At 29.1% G+C, this 21,740-nt stretch overlaps 1 protein-coding gene across 1 annotated transcript in view; it reads left to right on the top strand.

The window, feature by feature from the left end:
• LOC107438123 (atlastin-1) overlaps positions 1 to 21,740 on the top strand; it is a 63,364-nt gene that overhangs the window by 33,808 nt on the left and 7,816 nt on the right. The window contains exons 9-13 of the mRNA XM_016050309.3: positions 2,402 to 2,540; positions 4,267 to 4,394; positions 7,367 to 7,423; positions 12,214 to 12,285; positions 21,370 to 21,519. Coding sequence (XP_015905795.1) covers positions 2,402 to 2,540; positions 4,267 to 4,394; positions 7,367 to 7,423; positions 12,214 to 12,285; positions 21,370 to 21,519 — 546 coding nt within the window. The remainder of the gene's footprint in view (positions 1 to 2,401; positions 2,541 to 4,266; positions 4,395 to 7,366; positions 7,424 to 12,213; positions 12,286 to 21,369; positions 21,520 to 21,740) is intronic.

The following is a 21,740-nucleotide window of genomic DNA, read 5'->3' on the forward strand; positions in this document are numbered from 1 at the left end:
TATTATGTATTAGTTTTTCCTCAAATTCTTAACGTTAATAAATTTTAAAATCTTTCTTTTAATAAATTTTTATTTTTATTTTTCTTATTACATTGTTTTACGGATTTCTGTAATCAGTTCAGCCTTAATTCAGCTACTGAACATATAAATATTTTTTGCTGTTCTTCTGTTTTTTGGCGCGGTGCCAACTGGTAAGAATAACTTTATTTTATATAGTTTTGTTGTTTTCTTTTCTTTTTTTTTTGCTGAAAGAGAAAACTTTTTTTGTTGCTTTTTTTTGCTGAAAGAGAAAACTTTTTTTGTTGCTTTTTTTTGCTGAAAAAGAAATTTTTTATTATAATTTAGAAATTAAAACTTTACTTTATGAAATGCATAAAAAAATTTAATTTTTTATTATACAGATACTCTAAATGGTAATTTAAAGGTCTCTTCTAAAAGGATGCTGATATGCGCGGCTTAGCACCATTGCGGCGCTTACTATAACTTTTTTTAAAAAAATTTCATTTTTATCGAGGTGCGGCGCTTGCGACGAATCGGCGTTTTCGCCGAAAAATACGGTAATGAAATTTCTTAAGATGGAACAGTTTTAAATTCACCCCATCATAATCTGCAATTGGAACTTAGCTAAATTTATTGGTTTTTCTGAAATTAACAGCATAATTGAATTACATATGGGCGCAATATTGGAATTTTCGGAAGAGATCAGAAATTCTGCGAATTCCGAAATACGCAATTTCGTCGGTCCTGTGAGTGCCGGATTTCGGGTCCTATACTGTATTGTAACAAAAATATTGATGCAAGTAACAAATTTCATGTTCATTATTCACTCTTTTTCTAAAATGTTAGTCCCATTGGATGATTCTATTGGTATTTTTTTGTGTGCATATATATTATCTTAAAAGGAAAAAAAAAAAAGAATTTCTATTAATTATTCTGCTAATTTTTGAATTTTTATTTAAGTGATAAACAAAATTATTATTTTTATTTATGATTAAATATATATGGTGTTAAATATATCATGATTAAATATATCACACTAATGATAAAAGAGCTCATTTTATGTTCATTATTGTTTATTATAAGGTCATTTGTTATTATAAGGTCATTATATTGAATTTCAACTATTATTATATGCTTGTACTGTAACAATGTATATACAGTAGAAAGGTTGATCAAGTGCAGTAAATGTAGCAAATTGGTTCATGATTTATGTGCAGATGTTGGCATGCTTGTATGTGAAATGTAAATGTTTTGTATGTGAGCTGTATTGGTGTTTTATTTTACTTTACCCAATGGGGCAAAAGGAAACAGTTTATTGTGTTGATTACATTCATATACCAATAAAATATTTATTGTATTTGGAGTTCAAATATTTTAGAATAACTGGTGTTTGATATTCAAGTTTATTACAACTGTTTGTCTGTCAATTTTTTAAAATTATTTTTACCTTGTCTAGGATTAAAAACCCTCTTTTACATTCAGTTGTTTACAAAGGCATTTCTATTGCTATTGCAAAGTTTGGATGTAGTGGGAAACTAAGGAAACAATTCAAGGAGGTTTCAAGAATACACCATAATATTTTTTTCAATATTCATTTAAAATACAAAGCATGAAAGCTCACCTTACTAATAATTCTAATTTCAATGCATGAAATATGCTTGTAGAGGAGTTAAAAATATCTCTGTCTGTTATGTTTTCATCATTCACATATTTAGTGTGAGCCCCATGTTCGAGTGCTCAAAGCATCTAAACTTTTTTCCACTTACAAATTATAGGACAAACAGAATTTTCATTGAGAAATAATTCAGATTTTTCTCATTTAAAAATTTAATTCACCTTTTTTCTGTAATCTTAATCTTATTGAATTATTTGTTTTCTAATTAAAATATATGGTATATATGTCTCATCTGCTGCATTCCACTTTTGTTCAGGGAATGTGGAATAATCTAGAATTCCAGTTGCCAAAATTATCTTAGGTATTCCATTTCACTTATCTTTTTTTTTATTTTTTAGAATATTTGTAAAATCTGAATTAACAAAAGGGAATATTCAGTGTTGCAAATTAAGGATGAAAAAACAAAAATTTAATTAAAATTTAACAAATAAGTATTAAAAAAATGGGGCTGAAAATATTAAAACTTTTCATTGCCAGATTAAACATAGCAGAGTTTAAATGCATTTCTTAAAATCACCTTCAAATTTTCTCTGGTAATCAATAAGGTTTTGATGTTTTTAGTCTTGCCTTCCTCAGTTATTTGTTAGATTTTTATTTTTTTCCTCAACTCAGTCTTTGACTAGGATTCTAGAAATATAACTTCTATATTAATAAATTTCAGGATTGTACAGACTCTGATTTTATTGTTATTGCATTTTTTAGTTTCAATTAAAGCTCTTTTTATAGATTTCTGAAAAGCAACATCCGGAACTACAACAGCTTCGAAAACACATTCGTGCCTGCTTTGCTGATACTTCTTGTTTTCTTTTACCTCATCCTGGTCTTAAAGTAGCAACAAATCCTCATTTTGATGGTAGACTTTCAGGTAACTAGTTTAAAATTTTAATTATTTAGCATATTCATACAAAATTCCTTTACGAAGTTTTATTCTTTTCTAATGTTATACTTCTATAATTTCCTTATATCTTTTCATTAATTTTCTAACACCTCTTTAAGGGGTTTTATGCAAACAAAAAATGAAACTGATGCAAAATCATTACTATTAAAATAGAAAGAAAAGGTAGACATAACAAAACAACTAGATTCAATTGTATAACAAAAAAAAGAACTGTATAAATGAAGATAGCCACTCATAATGTCACTACACAAGATAGCAGTTTCTATTTAACAAGAAGAGTTTCTCAACCTCACTTTACATCCATATTAGTGATGATGATAGTTACACTGTTAGTCGCCATTTGACCCTTAGGATTGGCATATTACACAAATAGAATAGTACAGGGTGCAAAAATAAGGAACTCTGAATAACTTTTTATCTCACAATCGGACGTTCTAGGACTCAATCTTAATTTCTCAAGGAAGTGACCTCAAATATACTAATTAATTAGTGCAATGTTTTAAGTTACAAATTCAGACACAAAACTTACTTTCTCTGAATAAACATACCTTTTTTTTCAATGGATTCGGATTTCTGACCCCCAAAATATAGTTAAACTAGTTTGGCCAGGAGAACGTCCAAAGCTTGAACCCCTTAATTTTACTATTTGGATAGTTCGCTATATCTCAAGAACTTTTTAATCGAATTTAAAAAAATTTGCACACAATTGTAAAATTTTTTTATCCTACGATAATTCTATGCAAAAAATAACATTTAGTAAATATTTATTATTTTCGTTATTTTATTTAATAATGGTTAAAAAAAAATTGAAATGTGGTATAGAATTTTTTGAATCATTTTAAAAAACAAAATTAACATTAAGGGGTCCAAACTTTGGATGACTCTCCTCACAAAACTATGGGATTTAAAAGGATAATATCATATCAGATATAAAGTGATTAGATCGTAGAACAGGTTTGTAAATTAAGGGGGAAAAACAGAAATCGTAATAGCATTAGAATTACCATACCCTCTACATTCTTTTGGGCACTTTTTTTTATTTTGTTTCTTTAAATTTTCTTGCCCAGAAGATTCAATCAAAACTGTAATAATAATTATCTCTAAAATTTTGTTTATAAATTATAATAAGTTATGTAATTTTGATTTTTTTATGAAATCATCATGCAAATTAAGTAAAAACATCATAAATAACACAAATAATATTAGATAAAAAGTATTCAAATTCTAAAAGTTTGGAAAATCATAAATAATTTTTAAATCTATTCAAATTTGCTGTTGCAAAATTGTTGCAAAGGAGATGAAAAAGAAGAAGAAAAATCTTTGCTTTTTGGTCAGAAAAAATGTCTACTGCCTAGAAAATAAGAGATATTTCCAACTAATTTCAGGAACTATTGAGATTGATTCTTAGTACGTGAAAATCCAATCATTAGACTGAAAGTTTTTCAAAGTGATACCTTTTTTTATTTTGCCCACTGTGCACGAGGTTGTATGATGAGCTAAACCTGTATTATCTTTATCATTATCATTAAATAACATAAAAAGAATATAGTTTTTTCTTGCAACAAGGAAGCCAGCTGAAAGCAGGGAATAAGGTTTAACTTATGCTTCACATATAAGTTTTTTTGTGTAAATAGAATGAAGTGTTTAATCTCCTTTTGAAGGTGACTGACAGAATTTTTATTATTCTTTTTAGATATAGCAGACAATTTCAAAGAAAGTTTGAGACTCTTGATTCCACATTTGCTCTCTAGGGAAAATCTGATATTAAAGGAAGTGAATGGGAAGAAAATTACTTGTAAAGAGCTTTTGGAATATTTTAAGGTACAGAAACTTAGAATTAATTACTTTTTAAGCTGCTGATACTATTTTAAAAATTGTCGTATGCATAAGTACATGTAGTTTGAAAATTTGTAATATTTTAATGCGAAATTATTATTTTTATATTTCCTATTTTGTTGAAAGCAAATGTCTTTTGTATGAATTTTAATTAAGTCTGACTACCAGATGCTTGAGGATCGATTCACACAGTGGATCACCTTATTTTCTTTTCTCTTTCTTTCTTTAATGAGGAATTTCTTTGTTAATTTTTACTATTTCAATGGAAATTATTTTTATATAAATTATTCCATTTTTTTTAATATTATTTGTCTTACAAACATAAGTTCATCATCAATTTCCATCACCAATTTTTATTAAAATGATAAAAGATGATTCATACGCTTTTAAACTTTTAATAGATTAAGAAATATAACTTAGGGCTGATGAAATGTTTTTCAACAGATATAAAACAGACATTCTCCAAAATGAGTTACGTAGTGAATAGAATCCCGACATCTGACTTTTATATTGGATGAATACGAATCCCAATGCATAATTTTTAAATCTGGTGAATACTGAAATCAATACTTGATATTAAAATCTCACGAATAAGAATCGTGTCATTAGTAGATTCTGGCGCAGTTCCAAATATTCAGAATGGCAAAAATCGAAAACCAAAAGAATAAAAATTGCTCAAGAGTCGTGTGTAAACGTCTTGTTAACGAGATTTAGCTAGAGTTTCAAACTTCCATTGAATTATAAGATTTTGATTCATAGAGGTTGGCAAACCAATGGTCTTGACATATGCAGAATTCTACGATATTTCCAGAAAAATCACATGCCCTGTTTCGAGTTTTTAGAGTAGGGGAGGGTTGAAAGAAAATCAGTATAAGGCGTGAAAAGGCACTAAAATACAAAAAATCGAAATATTTTGAACTAAAATTGTATTTTAAAGAGAAAGCTAAAAAATCGGAACAAATATGATTTAATTGGAACAGTTGACAGCTATGATGAACTGATTTTCAGCAGACCAACAAAGTCAGCGGACTCCAAAAAGAGTTGTATAACTTGCTTAATCTAAAATGAAAAATTTGATAACTAACTTCTTTCATTTGCCTCTGCCTCCTTATATTGTATTTAAAAGCACACTATTATAATGCTTCATAAACTAAAGTGTTTTTGCTAAGTGTTGCAGAAAACCAGCTTTTACAGAAAATTTTATATTCTGGAGATGATTGGTTTTACAACTGAATAATACATATAAAATCGTGATTTTTTTAAAAAAAAACTACCGTGTATTCCGACGTTTAACGCACACTTTTAATACAAAAAATAACATTGGAATGTACGGGTGTGCGGTATACGCCGAATATAAAAAATTATAGATTAAAAAAATTTAAGTATAGAAAAATACTTTTATTTTAAAGAAGTAACATACCTTTACCTATATACTTTGTTGATTTTCGTTATTACATAAATAGTTCATTATATTCGTCTTCCGTTATTTCTTCAGGCACGTCATCACAATCTGTTTCATCTTCATCATCTGTGTTACCCTCATCCATAAATAAACAGTCATCTTCTGATCCATTCAGATTATTTGAAATGCTGCATTTTTTTAATGGTTTTCTAACCATCTCAGGCTTAATTTCACCCCATGCTTTTAATATTCATTCGCACTTCCAAACTTGCATGGCGCATATGTCCTTTCGTAAAGGTTTTCTCGCCCTCCAACATCCAAGTGTTCCACTGTTTTTTTAAATTGGCTTTAAATGGTTTGTTTAAGCAAACGTCCAATGGCTGAAGAAATGGTGTTAATCTGCCCGGAATAACTGCCATATCGGTGTTACATTCTTGCAACAATTTTTTTGTATTATCTATAAGGTGGGACCGAAACATGTCCCACACTAAAAGGCTTTCTGGTTTTCTATAGATACTAGACGAGATATTGCACATGTACAATCAAAATTTTAGTGCGCATTATACGAAGAGTATATCTTAAAATTTAAAAAAAGTTTTTAGAAATTACGGGTGCGCGTTATACCCCAGGGCGCGTTATGTGCCGGAATATACGGTATGTATATATGTAGCATAAAATTCTGGGCATATTGTCGAACTTAAAAAAATAAAACCATTTTTAAACCAAAAAAATGTCCTCCCCCCCCCCAAAAAAAAGGATATTTTCTTTTTTTGGGGGGTAGCAAGAAAAATTTTTTTTCCCCTATGCCTGGAAAGGGTGACGTTGAGAATCAGTTCTCTTTGTGAATCTGTCAATACCATGATCTTAAAATTTCAGTAAAATTTTTTCTATGTAAGTTATAAAAAATTATCTTGCAAGTTTCTTTCTGTGCCTTGTAGAATAACAGTAAAAGTTCTGTTCTAAGTACACTATTTTTTAATCAATTTTTTAAGTAAATAATTCCATAAATTGTTTAATTTTTCGGTGTTTATTTTACTTTTCGGTAGTTACTTTGCATTTGAGTTCAATAACCATTTAACAAATAAAAAAGAGCTCTATAATTTGCTCGTTTAATGTTTCCCAATTAATGTATAAAAATTACAATTGTTTTAAAAACTGACTTTTTTATGCATCATTGTGAGAGTGATAAACAATACATAGGCTTTAAAAAAATTTCCTGCTTAAATCTCCGTTTATCTAGTTATTTTTAAGCTCCAAACATGATAGATGCATATAAAAAATGAAAATAAGCAAAGGATATGATATTTTTCATTTCTAGATGCCTTCCTAAATATTATTGCTGGCTTTGTTTAATATGGAATTAACTGTTTTTTTATTTTAAAAGTTAAGTTTAAAATATAACCTGGTCTACTAGGATTTTTGCAGTTTCTTATGCTTTGTAGGAAGTTTTAAGCATAAGAATGATGTGCCTTATTATGTAAAAAATAAATATCTGTATTTCTATCATTCTTATTGTTTCTGAAAATATTGACTAAAAAATTTCGTTGTTAATTAGGCATATGTGAAAATATTTCAATGTGGTGAACTTCCAGAACCTAAGAGTATGTTATTGGTAAGTGGGAATATTTTTACTTTAAAAAATATTTAAAAGTGTTATACAAAATCAGTGTATAATTACTTTGAAACTTCTTGGGAGTAAAAGTGTTATCAAGTGTTTTCAACTTTATATTTTGCAACTGCACAGGAAAAAGAAACACTCTTAATGCTCTTTCAAAATTAGTAAGTTTGTCAATGAAGAAAAACTATAAAATATATTTTTCAAAGTTACCACCATTGCTCAGCTATAACTTGCCAAAATTAATTGATGTCTAAAATTCAATGCTAATGATAAAAAAAAAAAGTCAAACTAAAAGTTTGAATCTTTGCCAATTGACCTAGGTGATTCTGAAACATATCTAGGAAAAGTTATTTCAGATAAGAACCAGGAAAAATAATTAGCTTGAAAAATCCACATAATTTCCAAGAAAAATGATAAGCTTAAATGTCCAGTTATGAATGAAACAAAAAGTACTTATATAGTGAAAAAAAGAACCAAATTAACCTTTTTTTAACAACCATGATAAATTGAAATTTAATAAAACTGAAATTCTTAGGAAAATTTTTTTGTTGCTTATTTCATTAAAAACAAAGAATTTAATTTAATTTTGCAAGTTACTTTTAAAAAAAGTAGAATTGTTAAAGTTGTGCTATTGTTGAAAATTTCATTTTTCTGAGTAATAAAAGTCTTCAATTGTAAAATTAAATTTGAAGTGTTTTTTTGTGAACTGATAAAAAATGGGACAATGTACTATTTTCTCAGGTGTCATAAATATGACAAACTAATCTCAACTTTAAAAAATAATAACAATATTAATAAAACTTATTGCATGACTACCTTATACCCCATAACCATGAGGAATGGAGGGCTATCCTGAAGCCAACTCCAATCCTCAAGGGACTGTCAAGTCAATGAGTGGAGTTACTTTTCATGAGAAATAATAATATGTATTGATTAAATAATTTAATTAGCAAAATTCGTCTTTTTGTTTGAAAAATACTAATATGCATTTTCAACAATGCTCCACAAAAGACACTGGCATTAATTACTATAAATAATATATTTTGAGTTGTGACCACTTCAGAAAAATTCCACATAAAATTTCCATTTTTAAAAAAGACTAAGTAATGGAAATAATAAAAAAGAACATTATATGGAAATAAAACTATGTGGAAATAATAAAAAAACATTAGGAAATGTCCCACATATGACCAATGAAGGCTCTATTATAGGGGAGCACAACCTTTTTGAGTGAAGGGCCACTTACACAGCAGGTTGGCTAACGAAGGGCCGCACATGTATTGAGACATGTTAATGACAAATGTAGTAATGTTTATTTAAACATTAGCGTTCTATTTTTTTATCAATAAACTTTGTAATACATTTGTAAAAAGTTAAAGGTGTTCCATTTTTAGAATTCATTCAAAAATAAAAAAACTTATACTTTTTCTTTTTACAAAAAATTGCTATTTTTATCATATGAACAATAGATTTATCAAAATAAATAAACATTGAAGAAAAGAAATGTTTTTTTTATTTTTTATCATGTCATGCAATACGAAAATTCATTTTAGACTTACGAGGCACATCCAGAAAGTAAGTTTCCCTATTTTTTTTTTAAAAAAAAGAACTTATACTTTCAGAAACATATTTATTGGCAACAAGTGCAGCAATGTTTCAGCTATTTTTCAACATAGCCACCACCAGAATTGAGACACTTGTCGTATCGTGGGATCAACTTTTGTATCCTTCTGTCGTAGAACTCTGCTGCCTGTAAATGGAACCAGCGTGTGACAACTCTTCGTCGTTGCCAAAACGCTCACCGGAGGACAAGAATTTCTTGAGGTGCAAGAAAACATGAAAATCGCTGGGAGCAAGATCAGGGCTGTAGGGTGGATGATCAAACAACTCCAAGCCAAATTTCGTCAAAACAGCTGCTGTGCGTCGAGCTGTATGTGAAAGAGCATTGTCATGGAGGAGCACAACACCTGCAGTAAGCATTCCACTCCTCTTGTTTTGAATGGCAGCGCTTAATGTTTCACAACGTGGTTCCATTCACAGGCGGCAGAGTTCTACGACAGAGGGATACAAAAGTTGAACCCATGATACGACAAGTGTCTCAATTCTATGTTGCTATGTTGAAAAATAGCTGAAACATTGCTGTACCTATTGGCAAAAAATATGTTCCTGAAAGTATGAGTTCTTTTTTTTTTTAAAAAAAAGGAAAACTTACTTTCTGGATACGCCTTGTAAATTCTAATAAATAAAAAAAACTGCAATGCCTACAGAATGAAAGTAGGAAAAAATTTAGTCATAATTAAGTAATATAAATTCAAATTAAATATTTTAATTGAAGAAAATTTATAAGTTTTTAACAAAAGCCCAAAATAAAAACAAAATTATGATAGTATAGGAAAATAAAATTCAATATTTATTTTGTAATGTACTTTATTATTTCATTTTATTAATTATTAGATTTTTTTATATCGTGAAAATTTTCCTTTTTTTTTTAATCGAAAGAGACCACTTAAGCAACAAAAAATTGAAATCTTAACTACAAACAGTGAGCTGTTTAAAAATGTACGTTTTCCGCCATTTTATGAATTTCTCAAGTTGCAATAACATTGCGTTTAAATTAGGGATGTAACGAGTATTTGGCCCATCTGTGAAAAATTCAGTTGGTTGAATGATCAGTCAAATATTCGGCAGAATATTTTTTAGAAATGTATTTTTCTAAGTTCTTTTTTTTTTTTTTGAATTTTTATAGATACTACTTTTTTTAAAAATTATAATCAGACAAGTCAATTTTGTCATTTTTTTCAATACTTTGAGAATTAAGAAGGATTTTTTTCCATTTTTTGCTGTTTTTATTATAACCCAGCATTTCAACAGAACGCCTCATACTATTAATTTATTATCACTCTTTCCCTATACTGTAATATAAATAACCAGTAACATAGAAAAGTGTGATTTTCAGTATTAAAGTTTTGTTTTTGGAACTAAGAAAAATTTGTTTTTTCTGTTTTTCCTTTTTAGGCATTTTTATTATGACTCAGCATTTTTTTAAAAAATAAAGTTGCTAATAAAATTTATTTTATAGCAATTTTTTTTCTTCTAAAATTATGGCAATAAGAAAAATTTTAATTGCGATTTTCAGCATAAGATTTTCATTTAAAAAATTAAGAACGTTTTCTCTAACTTTTTATTTTTTTGAAATAAAAAAAACTTTTTTTAGACGTTTTTGTTATAACGTAGTAATTTTTAATAGCATTTCTGTTGACTTAATTCCTTTTTCTTGGCTTTTTCTGGTAATTGGAAAACTGAGATGTTCAGCTTTAAAATTTTCTTTAAAAAAAAAAAAAAATTTTTTTCCAATGGCAGGCACTGAATTTGAATCTTCGCCTATACTATGCCAGAATTGTTGCTCATTTCGCGTTACCCAGTGGGCACCTGTGAGCCAAAGTCACGGAGGCGAGCAACATTGCCCACGCCACACTGCCACAAACCCGTTTATAGGGTGGGCCACATTCACACATCATACACACACACACAACAGAGGACAGCACAAAGAGAGAGAGAGAGAAACCTCCATGCCCAGAGCGGGATTCGAACCCGCAGCCTATGGCTTCGCAGTCAGGCACGCTAACCGCTCGGCCACCTGGCCGGCTCCTTCAAAAATTAAGATTGATTTTTATGTTCTCTGTTTGACATTTCGACATTTTCAAAAACGTTCTTGATTGGCCTTATTTTTTAGAGTTAATTTATGAATACATTTTCCCAGGAAATATTATTCTGAGCATTGAAATTTCAGTTTCAGTGTTGCTATGCTGCTAAAAGATTTTGCTATTTGGCCCCAAGTGTACGGCGTTCAGTCGATTTTTCTTCTTCTTTTTTTTTTAATGAATATTTGGTTTTTGACCAAATCACAATTCATTACCATATTCGACCAAATCATATTCGTTGCGGAAAAAAAACGAAGGAAAAATAACTAGGATTTACGATAAAACTGCACCGAAATACCGTATCAAAAAGTGATTATTTAATTGCACGAGTTTCAGATCGCCCATTTAAATAATCACTTTTTGGTGCACTTTATGTGACGATTTCATCTTAAATCTAAGTGATTTTTTATCTTTTTTTTGCAATTCTTTCTTTTTTTCAAAATTTTTTTTCGGCAGTTATTGCTATGCGTTCCCACGTATCATAAAAAATTCCAATTATTCTATTAGGACATGCCAATTTTAAATTGTGCATTTGACACACTTTATTCGTGCTGAGTTCAGCATAAATATAAGTAATTTTTTCACCTAATTATTTCTGTACTTTTTCCACATGATTTTGACAATCCCGTTATTCAACTGTGATGTTATTACGACACGTGATTGTTAGACGCGTCGTAATAAAAATTCGGGATTTTCGAAATCACGTAGAAAAGCGGAAATAACTGTTCAAAAAAAATCATTTATATTTACGATAAAATCGGCTTAAAGAAAGCGCGTTAAACATACATTTACTAAAGAATATGTTATAATTGATTGTGTCAAAACGTGATGACTTAAAAGTGCGATTAAAAATTGCCCTTTTTTAAATTTTTTTTATTGTGTTCAGAAGCTCTCGCGGGCCGCACTTCAGTAGTCGAAGGGCCGCATTTGGCCCGCGGGCCGCAGGTTGTGCACCCCTACTCCATTACTAATTTGATTCTATTATATTTTTCTTTGTTCAATGTTTTTACACTGATGAAGGTGCAATCTTCTTTGTTATTTGTTTATTATGATCATATTTGAATTTCGATTATAATTTTACAGGCAACAGCTGAGGCTAATAATCTAACAGCTGTTACTAATGCAAAAGATCACTACAGTAGCGCAATGGAAAAGGTATATTTATTCATTTTAAATAGCTTATTTTACATTTGTGAAATGAACCTTTATCTTTTTGAGTGTGCTAAGGAGTCTTTAACTTCTGAGTGTGCTAGTGTTTGCATAAATATAGTTTACTGGTGATAGAAATTAATTCTTGAAACAGTTTTTTAACATTTTATTTTTAATGAAAGGTATTCACCTAGCAGAAATCTGGGTGAATAAATGTCCAACATGCATAAAATGTTGCTTGCTAGGTATGTGATAGTTCTACTACCCCGTCACATGAAATATAATAAAAATAGTTTTTGTTGTTAATTGTTTAGTTTTAGAAATGATTTTTGTTTATAATAGGTGAACAAAATTAGAGTTGTAAAAACTTGATTTCAAAAATGGGTTTAAAGATAATTAAAAATAGTACTAGTGAATCTCACATCTCTAATTTATACTTCAATTCAGGATAATTTTTTATTGTTGCTAAAATGCACTGAGAAATGTAAATAAAGTATAGCTATAAGTTTTAAAATTATATTCAGGCAAAGTAGTAAGGGATTTCAAATTATTAGCCAAATATCAAAAGTATTCACCAATTTTTGAAAGTCTTCGCCAAATGCAAATCTTAACAGTTATTTTTATATACCGTAATTTTGCGGAGAAACGCAGCCCTGGTATACACGCCGCGCCCTCAAAAATTGGCTAAATAAAAAAATTTCGCCGTGCATGCCACGCCGGATTATACTATACCAAAGCAGGTATTGATTACAGACTTAAAACATGTTCTATATACTCATATATATACATAACTTAAATAGTTAAATGAGAAACCAATAAAAGTATATTAAATACACAAAAAAAAAAAAATAAGCAATCCTACTAAAATGGATTTCAATAACTTTCTAAGTAAATATTAAGCATTTTCTAATTTTAATTTGAAGTAACCATTAAAATATGAATTAAATAATCAATGTAGCATAATAAGCATTAACATTTTTAAAAATAAAACAATCTTACTTTTAAATTAGCATTAAACAATAAGTGCAAACAAATTTTGTTCAAAGCAAAACTAAAATTTATTAATATATCACATATAATCATATATCCAGATATCAAATATAATCACATCCAGCAGTTAAAAACCTTCAAAATCTGAGCTCTCAGTATCGGAGCAAAATAAGTTTATAAGTTCATTGTTTATTTCCGGGTCATCCCGTTCATCTACATCAAATTCTCGAGCAGCAGCCCGATTTCCAATTTCTTCAGCTCTTTTAATAGCTGAAAGCTTAAATGCAGAAGTATAACTTTTCCTCTTAATGGGAGGCATTTGAAATATATAACTTAAAAACAAGTTATGTTGAAATTTAAATAAAACAAAATAACAAAAAAATTAACGAGGCAAAAATATTAACGAAAAAAAATATTAACTAAACAAAAACGCAACAGAAGATCAGAATTGAAGATTAGACGATAAAAAAAATAAGCTAAGGAAGAAGATAATCGAACTTTTAAGGCAGAAATACGAGCAATGAAAAAAATTCCAAGAAAAAGCCAGAGTTCTCACGGTCCTTAAAAGTCCTTAAAAACTGCTTTGTTTTTATTTTGAAAATTAAGGGCCCTTAAAAGTACTGAATTTTGATTCACGGTCCTTAAAAGTCCTTAATTTCTAGTATCACTAGTTGGTTGGAACAATTTTTTTATCTTAGGAAAATATCCACAGTTAAAAAGTATGTCTTTCGCCTAGAATGAGACCCTGCATTGAGGGTAGAATACTTTGAATGTGTGTAAGGGTAGGGGCTACAAGCAAGTGGAAGAAAACACGTCCTTATTGTTTGTTTTTTTCTTTTATTAATTTTTCATTAAAATATTTCTTTCTGGATCACTCTGAAAGAAAAAAATTTAGTGTGGGGAGAGGGGAGCGTGATACTGCAGGTGGGTAGAGGTCTTTACTTATTTTTAGACAGTACTTAGAGGTACTTTATCAGCTGAAGACCTGCATTGACCTTCTACATCCATAGGGTTCGAGAAATTCAATTCTTCCGATAGCACACGTGGTAGCTTTGATACTTCATTCAAATGTGAAATTGTTAGAAATGTCAGGAAAGTGTGTTTTTAATAATTTATGGACATTTGATGAAAAATATAAGGAATGGATCAGCATCTAGTGATCGTCGCAAGGCAAAGTGGATTTTTTTCATTGTATCAGATTTTCTTCTGAAATTGAATTTTATAAATGACTCCATTTTTTTAATATTAGGGATATTACGAATATTCGGCGAAGTATAATTTTAATCAGGAAAGTCATTTTCGTCGTTTTCTCATCGACACTTTTTTTTTTTTTTAAAGAGTGAAATGTTTGCTTTCTGTTTTCACTTTTGCTGGGTTTTTTTATTTCATAGCGCAGCAATTTAACAGCGTTTCTGATATATTTTATCTCCACTTTTTCTTTTGAAGTTATACAGATAATTAGATAACCGGTAAAATAGAGAATTGATTTTCTACGTTGCAAGTTTTGTCTTAAGAATTTAGGAAAATTTTCTGTTTCTCTTTTGCTTTTTTGATTAATTGTGTTTTTTTTATATTTATTTTGATAGCATATTTTAAAGAGCTTCTTTTTCGTCATTTTTTCTAAAAATCCGGCGATGGGAAACACTTGAAGTGTATTTTTCAACGTTAAATTTTTCTTCTAAAAATTGAGAAAGATTTCTTTGTTTTTATTTCGTTTGACTTTCCCAATTTGTTTTTGTTATGATGCAGCAATTTTAAAGAGCGCTATTCTTAGACATTTCTAAATCGATGTATCGCGATTTATCGACTTAATGCACATATCGGCAGGCCGATATAATTACTTTTATTTTAGGCGATGCATCAGGAATCTGATTTAAGACGCTCGCGGTTTAACGTGCGAGGATTCTTGCGCATGCTTACGCTATCACCGCTCTGACGAAGACTATTTTGATTTCGTCTAGCTGCGAAGATGTTGATTACATTTTTAGCTACGAAGATGATGTTCGTTTCGTGATATTAAATAACGAAGAGTGAGGATCAACATTGAAATATAGAACGCGATGCATAGTTTCCTTATGCGCCATTTTGACCTTGGGATTTTACGTTTCTTGAAGATTATTTTCAGCGGGACTTATTTTGCGTTCGCTGTGCGTTTTATTTCGACTTGATATAACGTTTCAAATAAATTATTTTCAGTGAGACTTTTGCTACTTAGCGATTGTTGCGCATTATTTTGTCACTTTTTTTTCTGTTTGGATTTAACGTTTTCAATTATTTTCAGCAGACCTACTGTTAGAAATCATGAATTTAAAAAAAATAAATTCTTTATTGATTTTTTTAAAAGTGATACAATCTAATATTTTATATATTTTGTATTTAAGTGATTTATATTTTGTCATAGAAAGTAAATTGTTTTTTTAAATTTATTTAATTCACGTTGCACCCCAGAGCCCAAGGTTAAGAAAACTGAGATGGGCACAGTAGGCCTTGGCCCTCTATGGGCTGTCGCGCCATTGAGTTAAGTTTTTTAAATAAAATAATTTGATTAGTTTTTAAACCAATAAATCTTCAGTCGCTTTTGGTTTAAAAAATTAGAATAAAGCCTACATTTAATTAATTTGCTTTTATTTTTGAGGAAATTGAAACAGAGTTTGCGTTCTTTTTTTTTTTTTTTTTTTTTTTTTTTTTTTTTTAATTTGGTTGTTAGTTAAAGTGACTAAATTTTTTTAAATTAAATAAAAAGTTAAGCAATGTTTTAACGCTTTTCAATAATTTAACAATAGTGCTCTTAAATATAGAATATATATATATATTTTTTTTAAAATCCCTTCAATACATGTTCGTTTAATAATTTGTCAGATAGTGAGTATTATTTTTAAACATTTAAATCTTTAGTCTATTTCATTTTCAGAAAGGAAAATAATAATAAATAAATAAATGAACTTACATTAAAACCATTTGACCATTAGTCAATACAACTTTATTATTTTAAATAAGTAATTAACAAAAGCCTAACAAAGTTTCAAAAGCTAATTTTTTTTTCGACAAATAATTTAAAAAATGTTTTATTTAAGTGGACATTTTCTTTTTTTTTTTTAATTTGTAATGTTTGTAAAATATTTTGTAACAGTTTTATTATTATTTTTAAAAAATTTTTAATTTTAAAAAAAATTAAAATAAAGCTTGTGTTTGTTTTTACTTTAAGGCAGGTCAATCCTTAAGACAGTCTTAAGTCAATCCATCTTTATTTTAATTGAAAAAACTAAGCAATGCTATTGATGTTATAGATTAAATTTTTTTTTAGAATTAACATTTTCTTTTGTTATAAATTTATTTTTGATTGATTTAAAGATCTCTGATTGATAAATTTTAATATAATTATAATAAGTAATATATATATATATAATCCATATTTGCATCCAATTTTCATTACCTTTGATTGATTTGACAAATTATTGTTTTATAATTTCAGACAATACTTTATTACGAACAAATTTTTTTTATCATCCATTATTTTAGTTCCTTTAATATCTATACAAGACACAATACTTTTTAATTGAATAAATTCTAATTCCTCAGAGGTTCCTTATCAGTGTAAGCATACAATTTTTTATAACTAAACGCAGACTATTTTATTAAGTTTTTTTATCTTTTTGTTTCTGATTCCACTATGTTTTGTTGTTTTTATCCTTCATTCACAATAAATTTTGTACTTAATGAATTATTTCATTTCATTTTCAATTTTTAGGTATGGAATTTTTTCATTTTTATTTCAATTGATCATTACATCCTCCCTTGTCCTGTGTTTCAATATTTATATTAGCACTTATTTTAACTATCATTTCTGTTTCTCAGTTCTTAATTTTAATTAATAAGTTTTCCTTGTAGTTTATTTCTTTCTTTTTTCCTGATTGTTAGGTACTAAATATATTCTGATTTTAATCATTAAATTTTTTATATTTTGTGATTTTAATAAATCTTGAGCTTATTATAATTAGGTTTTACTTAGTTTAAAATAATTGTCTTAACCTCAATAAACTTATATGTGTTAGTTTCTTTGTGTCTTTGTTTACTATTAGTCACTCAAAATAATATTTTTATTAATTTAATGAATTTACCGTCATAATTTATATATTTCTATCTGTTTACACAATTTCTTGCTATTTTTAAAATAGAAAATTTTAATGTTTAATCTGAATTCTTTGAGTTTTTCTTTATATTCTTAAAAGCTTATGTGAAGTGATTAAATGCAATTTAATTTTAATTATATACAGATTATTTGTATTAAACATTTCTTTATTTAGTTTTTTTTTAAATTTTTTAAAGGATGACTGAGTTGAAGAGAAGCTATTCCATTTTTTAAATCTATTATTATTAATCTATGATGTTTTATTTGATGATAAATAATCATTTTTAAGGTCCTTAATTTCTACAAAAAAAGTCCTTAATTTTTTTGATAAAAGTCCTTAAAAGTGCTTAATTTTTGCTTTGATAAAAGAGTGGGAACCCTGAAAGCTCTCCCCTCCCAAGCATTTAAAACACCTTTCTATATTCCCCTCTCCCTACTTTCTCTTCTCAAATGAGACTTCAGAAAACAGCTCTTTTTTATTTACTGACTCCGCCTAGGAAGGTGTAAAATTCACCCACATTGCTTCTTCCTCTCTTCACTGACCTTGAGTTGAAAGTTAGAAATTCTTCTTGAATTGTAAGAATATTCAAGGCCATCTCAAGCTCATTGGCACCATTCATTCATCAAACATTCACATATTTTTAACAAACAGCTGAAAAAAGGGAAGTGGATACTTACTGATGAAACCATGACAAGTGGAAGAGACATATTTCCTGGAAAAAAACGGGGAGGGGAGCGTTTGTTTCACAGTGAATGTCATCACTGGCACCACCCTGATTTTCTTTATTCATTCCTTTCTGATTTATGCTTCTCCACTCCACGCCCGTCCCCTGCACTCAATTGCTGTTCCTAAGGCAGAAGGGAAAGAAAAGCTTTTGTTCTCTTGCAGATAGCAAATAATGCTATGAATGCTTTCCAGAAAGTGATTCTTAGAAGCATGGGGGAGGAGGAAATTCTAGGTGCGTTGACCATTCTTTGGAGTAACATTAAAGATGAAAAAATAAATAAAAAGCATAAGTAACAGGTGGAAAAAATGATGATGAAATTTCCAGTGGGGCTTCTAAAAGACAAAATTTTCTAAAATAATGCTATGTAAAAAAAAAAGTAATGCTATATAGGCCGCCCCGTTAGATACGCCTTTTTATGAAATTTTCAAGTTTTAAATTGACAACGCCGCGGCCTGTCTCCGCGAAATTACGGTATATATTTTTTACATGTGAAAAAATCATTCTCCAGTACTTTTCTCAAAACGCAATTTTATTTTCCAAATTTATAATTTTATCGCATTTGCCAAGCTAGTGAATGCTTCGTGCAGCCCAGGGGCGTACGCAAGGGAGGGGTTTAGGGGTTTAAACACCCTCCTTGAGCTCAGACAAAATAGCAAAAATGAAAATTTTAGTTGAAATTATGCGGGCTATAATTTTTTAAGGCTATATTATTTTTATTTGCCTTATGCCTGCTTTTTCTTCTCACGGTATTTCTCAAAACACTGAAAAAACATATACTATAATAGAGTCGTACTACGGGCTGGTTCCTTTCTGTCCTGCCAGTCGCGATAGTTTTCGAGATTGGCAGTCATTCGCGAGGTCTTTACGCGATGATTGTGGAATCCTAGGCGTTCTGTCATCTTTGAGACAATTCGAGAATTTTGGACATGCGGTGAAAAATTAGATAAAAGGGGGGACGGAGTACAGTGGAGTTAGTTAGCCAGACTAAGAGTTATCTCTGCCGCTTGTCTTTTGCAGCTTGTCGCCAGATCTATTTCGTTTTGTCTTAACAAAAAGTTAATTCAATCGCCGGACCCGTCGTTGCCACTATTTCGACTAGTGAAGAAATCAGTAACAATACCATTGGAGATACTGTGCTCGTTGAAGTTGAAACTTTGAGATCGTAGCATAGCGGATATTTCTATGCCAATAAATATATGTATATATTTGCTGTTCTTGGATCTTCAGGATGCCAAAACGCTAGAATTTAACAATTTTTAATCATTGTGAGAAAAAATCACGACCTGAAATTAGTGAGATGACGGCATCTGGTACCAATGTAAGTTTTTCTATTGAACAGAAATGTGATACTTCAGTTGAAGAAAACGTTTCTAGCATAACAAAATCTGATGAATGTGAAAGTGACCCTCAAAGTGTTACTTCCCACTCATATGACATTGAACTTTTTTCAGAAGATATTACATGCGAGAAGATATTACACTATGTTCTTAAATTTAAAAAATCAAATCAAAATTTAACTAAACAATGCTATCTAAATAAAAAGTTAAAATTGTTAGCTGTCTAAATTAGGGAAATAATAGTGCTTTATTACATACTAGAATTTCTTTTAGTAATTTCAGAAAATTATGAACACCCCCTTGAAAAAATTCTGCGTACGCCACTGGTGCAGCCCCTGATATTTAGACACATTTTTTAAAATATCAAATATTTTTTTGGAAGAATGCTTACTTGTAGAAGTACCTCAGCTGTATTATACCCTAAATTTAAGCAAAATACTGTCAAATCCTTTTTTAATATGTGTATGCAAGTAAAAATTTATTCTGAAAATTAACAACTTGTAAAATCTCAGCTACTGAATTCTATAGGAAAATTCAGTTTCTCTGTTTTAGAACAGTCTTATTTTCCAAATTGCCAGCCTTTGAGGATTAAATACCCGAGTCCATTAAAAAAGTATTTTACTCTCAGGAAATACATTTGTTTGTGTAAATTTGTAAGTTGAAATTTTTTAAGTAACTGTTTCCTGACAAAATTTGATTCTTGACCTAGGAATATATTTAAAAATTGGGGTTCTGAAAATTTTTGTCAATTCCGATATTATGGTTAGTTAGAGAATAGCTCCAATAGGTGGAATAGAGTGTCATAGAAATCACGAAAGTCCTGAATTTGATAAAAGAGTCCCTAAATTCGCAAAGTCCCAAAAAGTCACGATATTTTAAGCAAAGATCCAAAAAAAAATTTCAAGCACTTAAAGAAAAGATAACTCAAATTCCTAAATTGCATATTGTAATAACTTTGTATTAATACAGAAATTGAAAAATTCTGCAAAAATGGACAAGAAACAAAAAATAACTGCCAACAAAGACCAGCAAATGCTGCAGATTTACGACAGAATAATTACAAACCAAATGCACCGTACAGTAATAGTTCGAATTTGAACTTCTCATGTCATGAAAACATTTAAAAATTTTAAAAACTAGGATATGGCTGAAAATACAATAAATAACTGCAGACAAAACTCCTATAATTTTGCGGAGATAGGCCGCAATGGTGTATACGTCATGGCTGCAAAATATAATTTTAAAAAATATTTCATTAAACACCTGCTCAAAGTTCTACCATACTATCGCTGGCACCGATCACAGACTTAACGCGTGTGTTATAAATGCGCATATAAAAATAATTTTAATGGTTAAATAAAAACCATTAAAAAATAATTATAAATATACAAGATATACATGTATGTGTATAAATATGTATACAAATACATTAAATTAATATATTACATTGTATAAATACATATGTAAATAATATATGTGTATGTTTATTACGCTTTGAAACCATTAACATTAAATTCGTAGTGAGGCTGTTTATTGAAACAGATGCAGGAACATGAAAAAATAATAGAACTTTATTAAATTGGCCCAGAAATGAGAACATTCCATGCTGGTGGATAAAAAAGAGACAATTGACCTTGGAAAGAGTGTTTCTATAACTCTTTGGACAATATATTTAAATATTAATCGGTCTTAGTAACGTGGGACTGATCAATTTCTCAAGCTACTAAAGACGCATCATATTTTATGAGATAATTAAATCAATATTATTACTTTCTATGTGGGAAAGGATTTAAATGATTTCGTGTTAGATGTAAGCTCAATTTATGGATTATATTTAATATATAATTCTTTTAAATATAATTCTTTTCTTATTTTCTCATATTTAACAATATTTCTTACTTTTAAGATTTGTGGTGGTGATAAACCTTATATAAGACCTCAGCAGTTAGAGCTCCATCATAATCATTTAAAAAATGAATGTGAGATACTTTTCAATTACACTAGAAAAATGGGAGGAGAAGAATTTTCTCGGCAATATTGTGAAAAACTCTTAAAGGTAAGCTAAAGCATATTTTACTCTCAGCAGGTTGAATTTTTTTTAATTGAAGCTGTTTATTTTTTATCGCTTACTTGGTTTCTGCTTTTTGGAATTAATAATATGCTGTGATGACTCAATCTTAAAAATGAGCTTTTATCCCTCATGCTCATTAAGTATGGTAAGTAATTTCCAGGATGTTGCTATCCAGAAAATAATGTAAAATCAGAGCTTTTCTCTCA

This window comes from Parasteatoda tepidariorum, chromosome X2 (genome assembly GCF_043381705.1).
Source record: "Parasteatoda tepidariorum isolate YZ-2023 chromosome X2, CAS_Ptep_4.0, whole genome shotgun sequence".
In the NCBI taxonomy this organism is placed as follows: domain Eukaryota; kingdom Metazoa; phylum Arthropoda; class Arachnida; order Araneae; family Theridiidae; genus Parasteatoda; species Parasteatoda tepidariorum.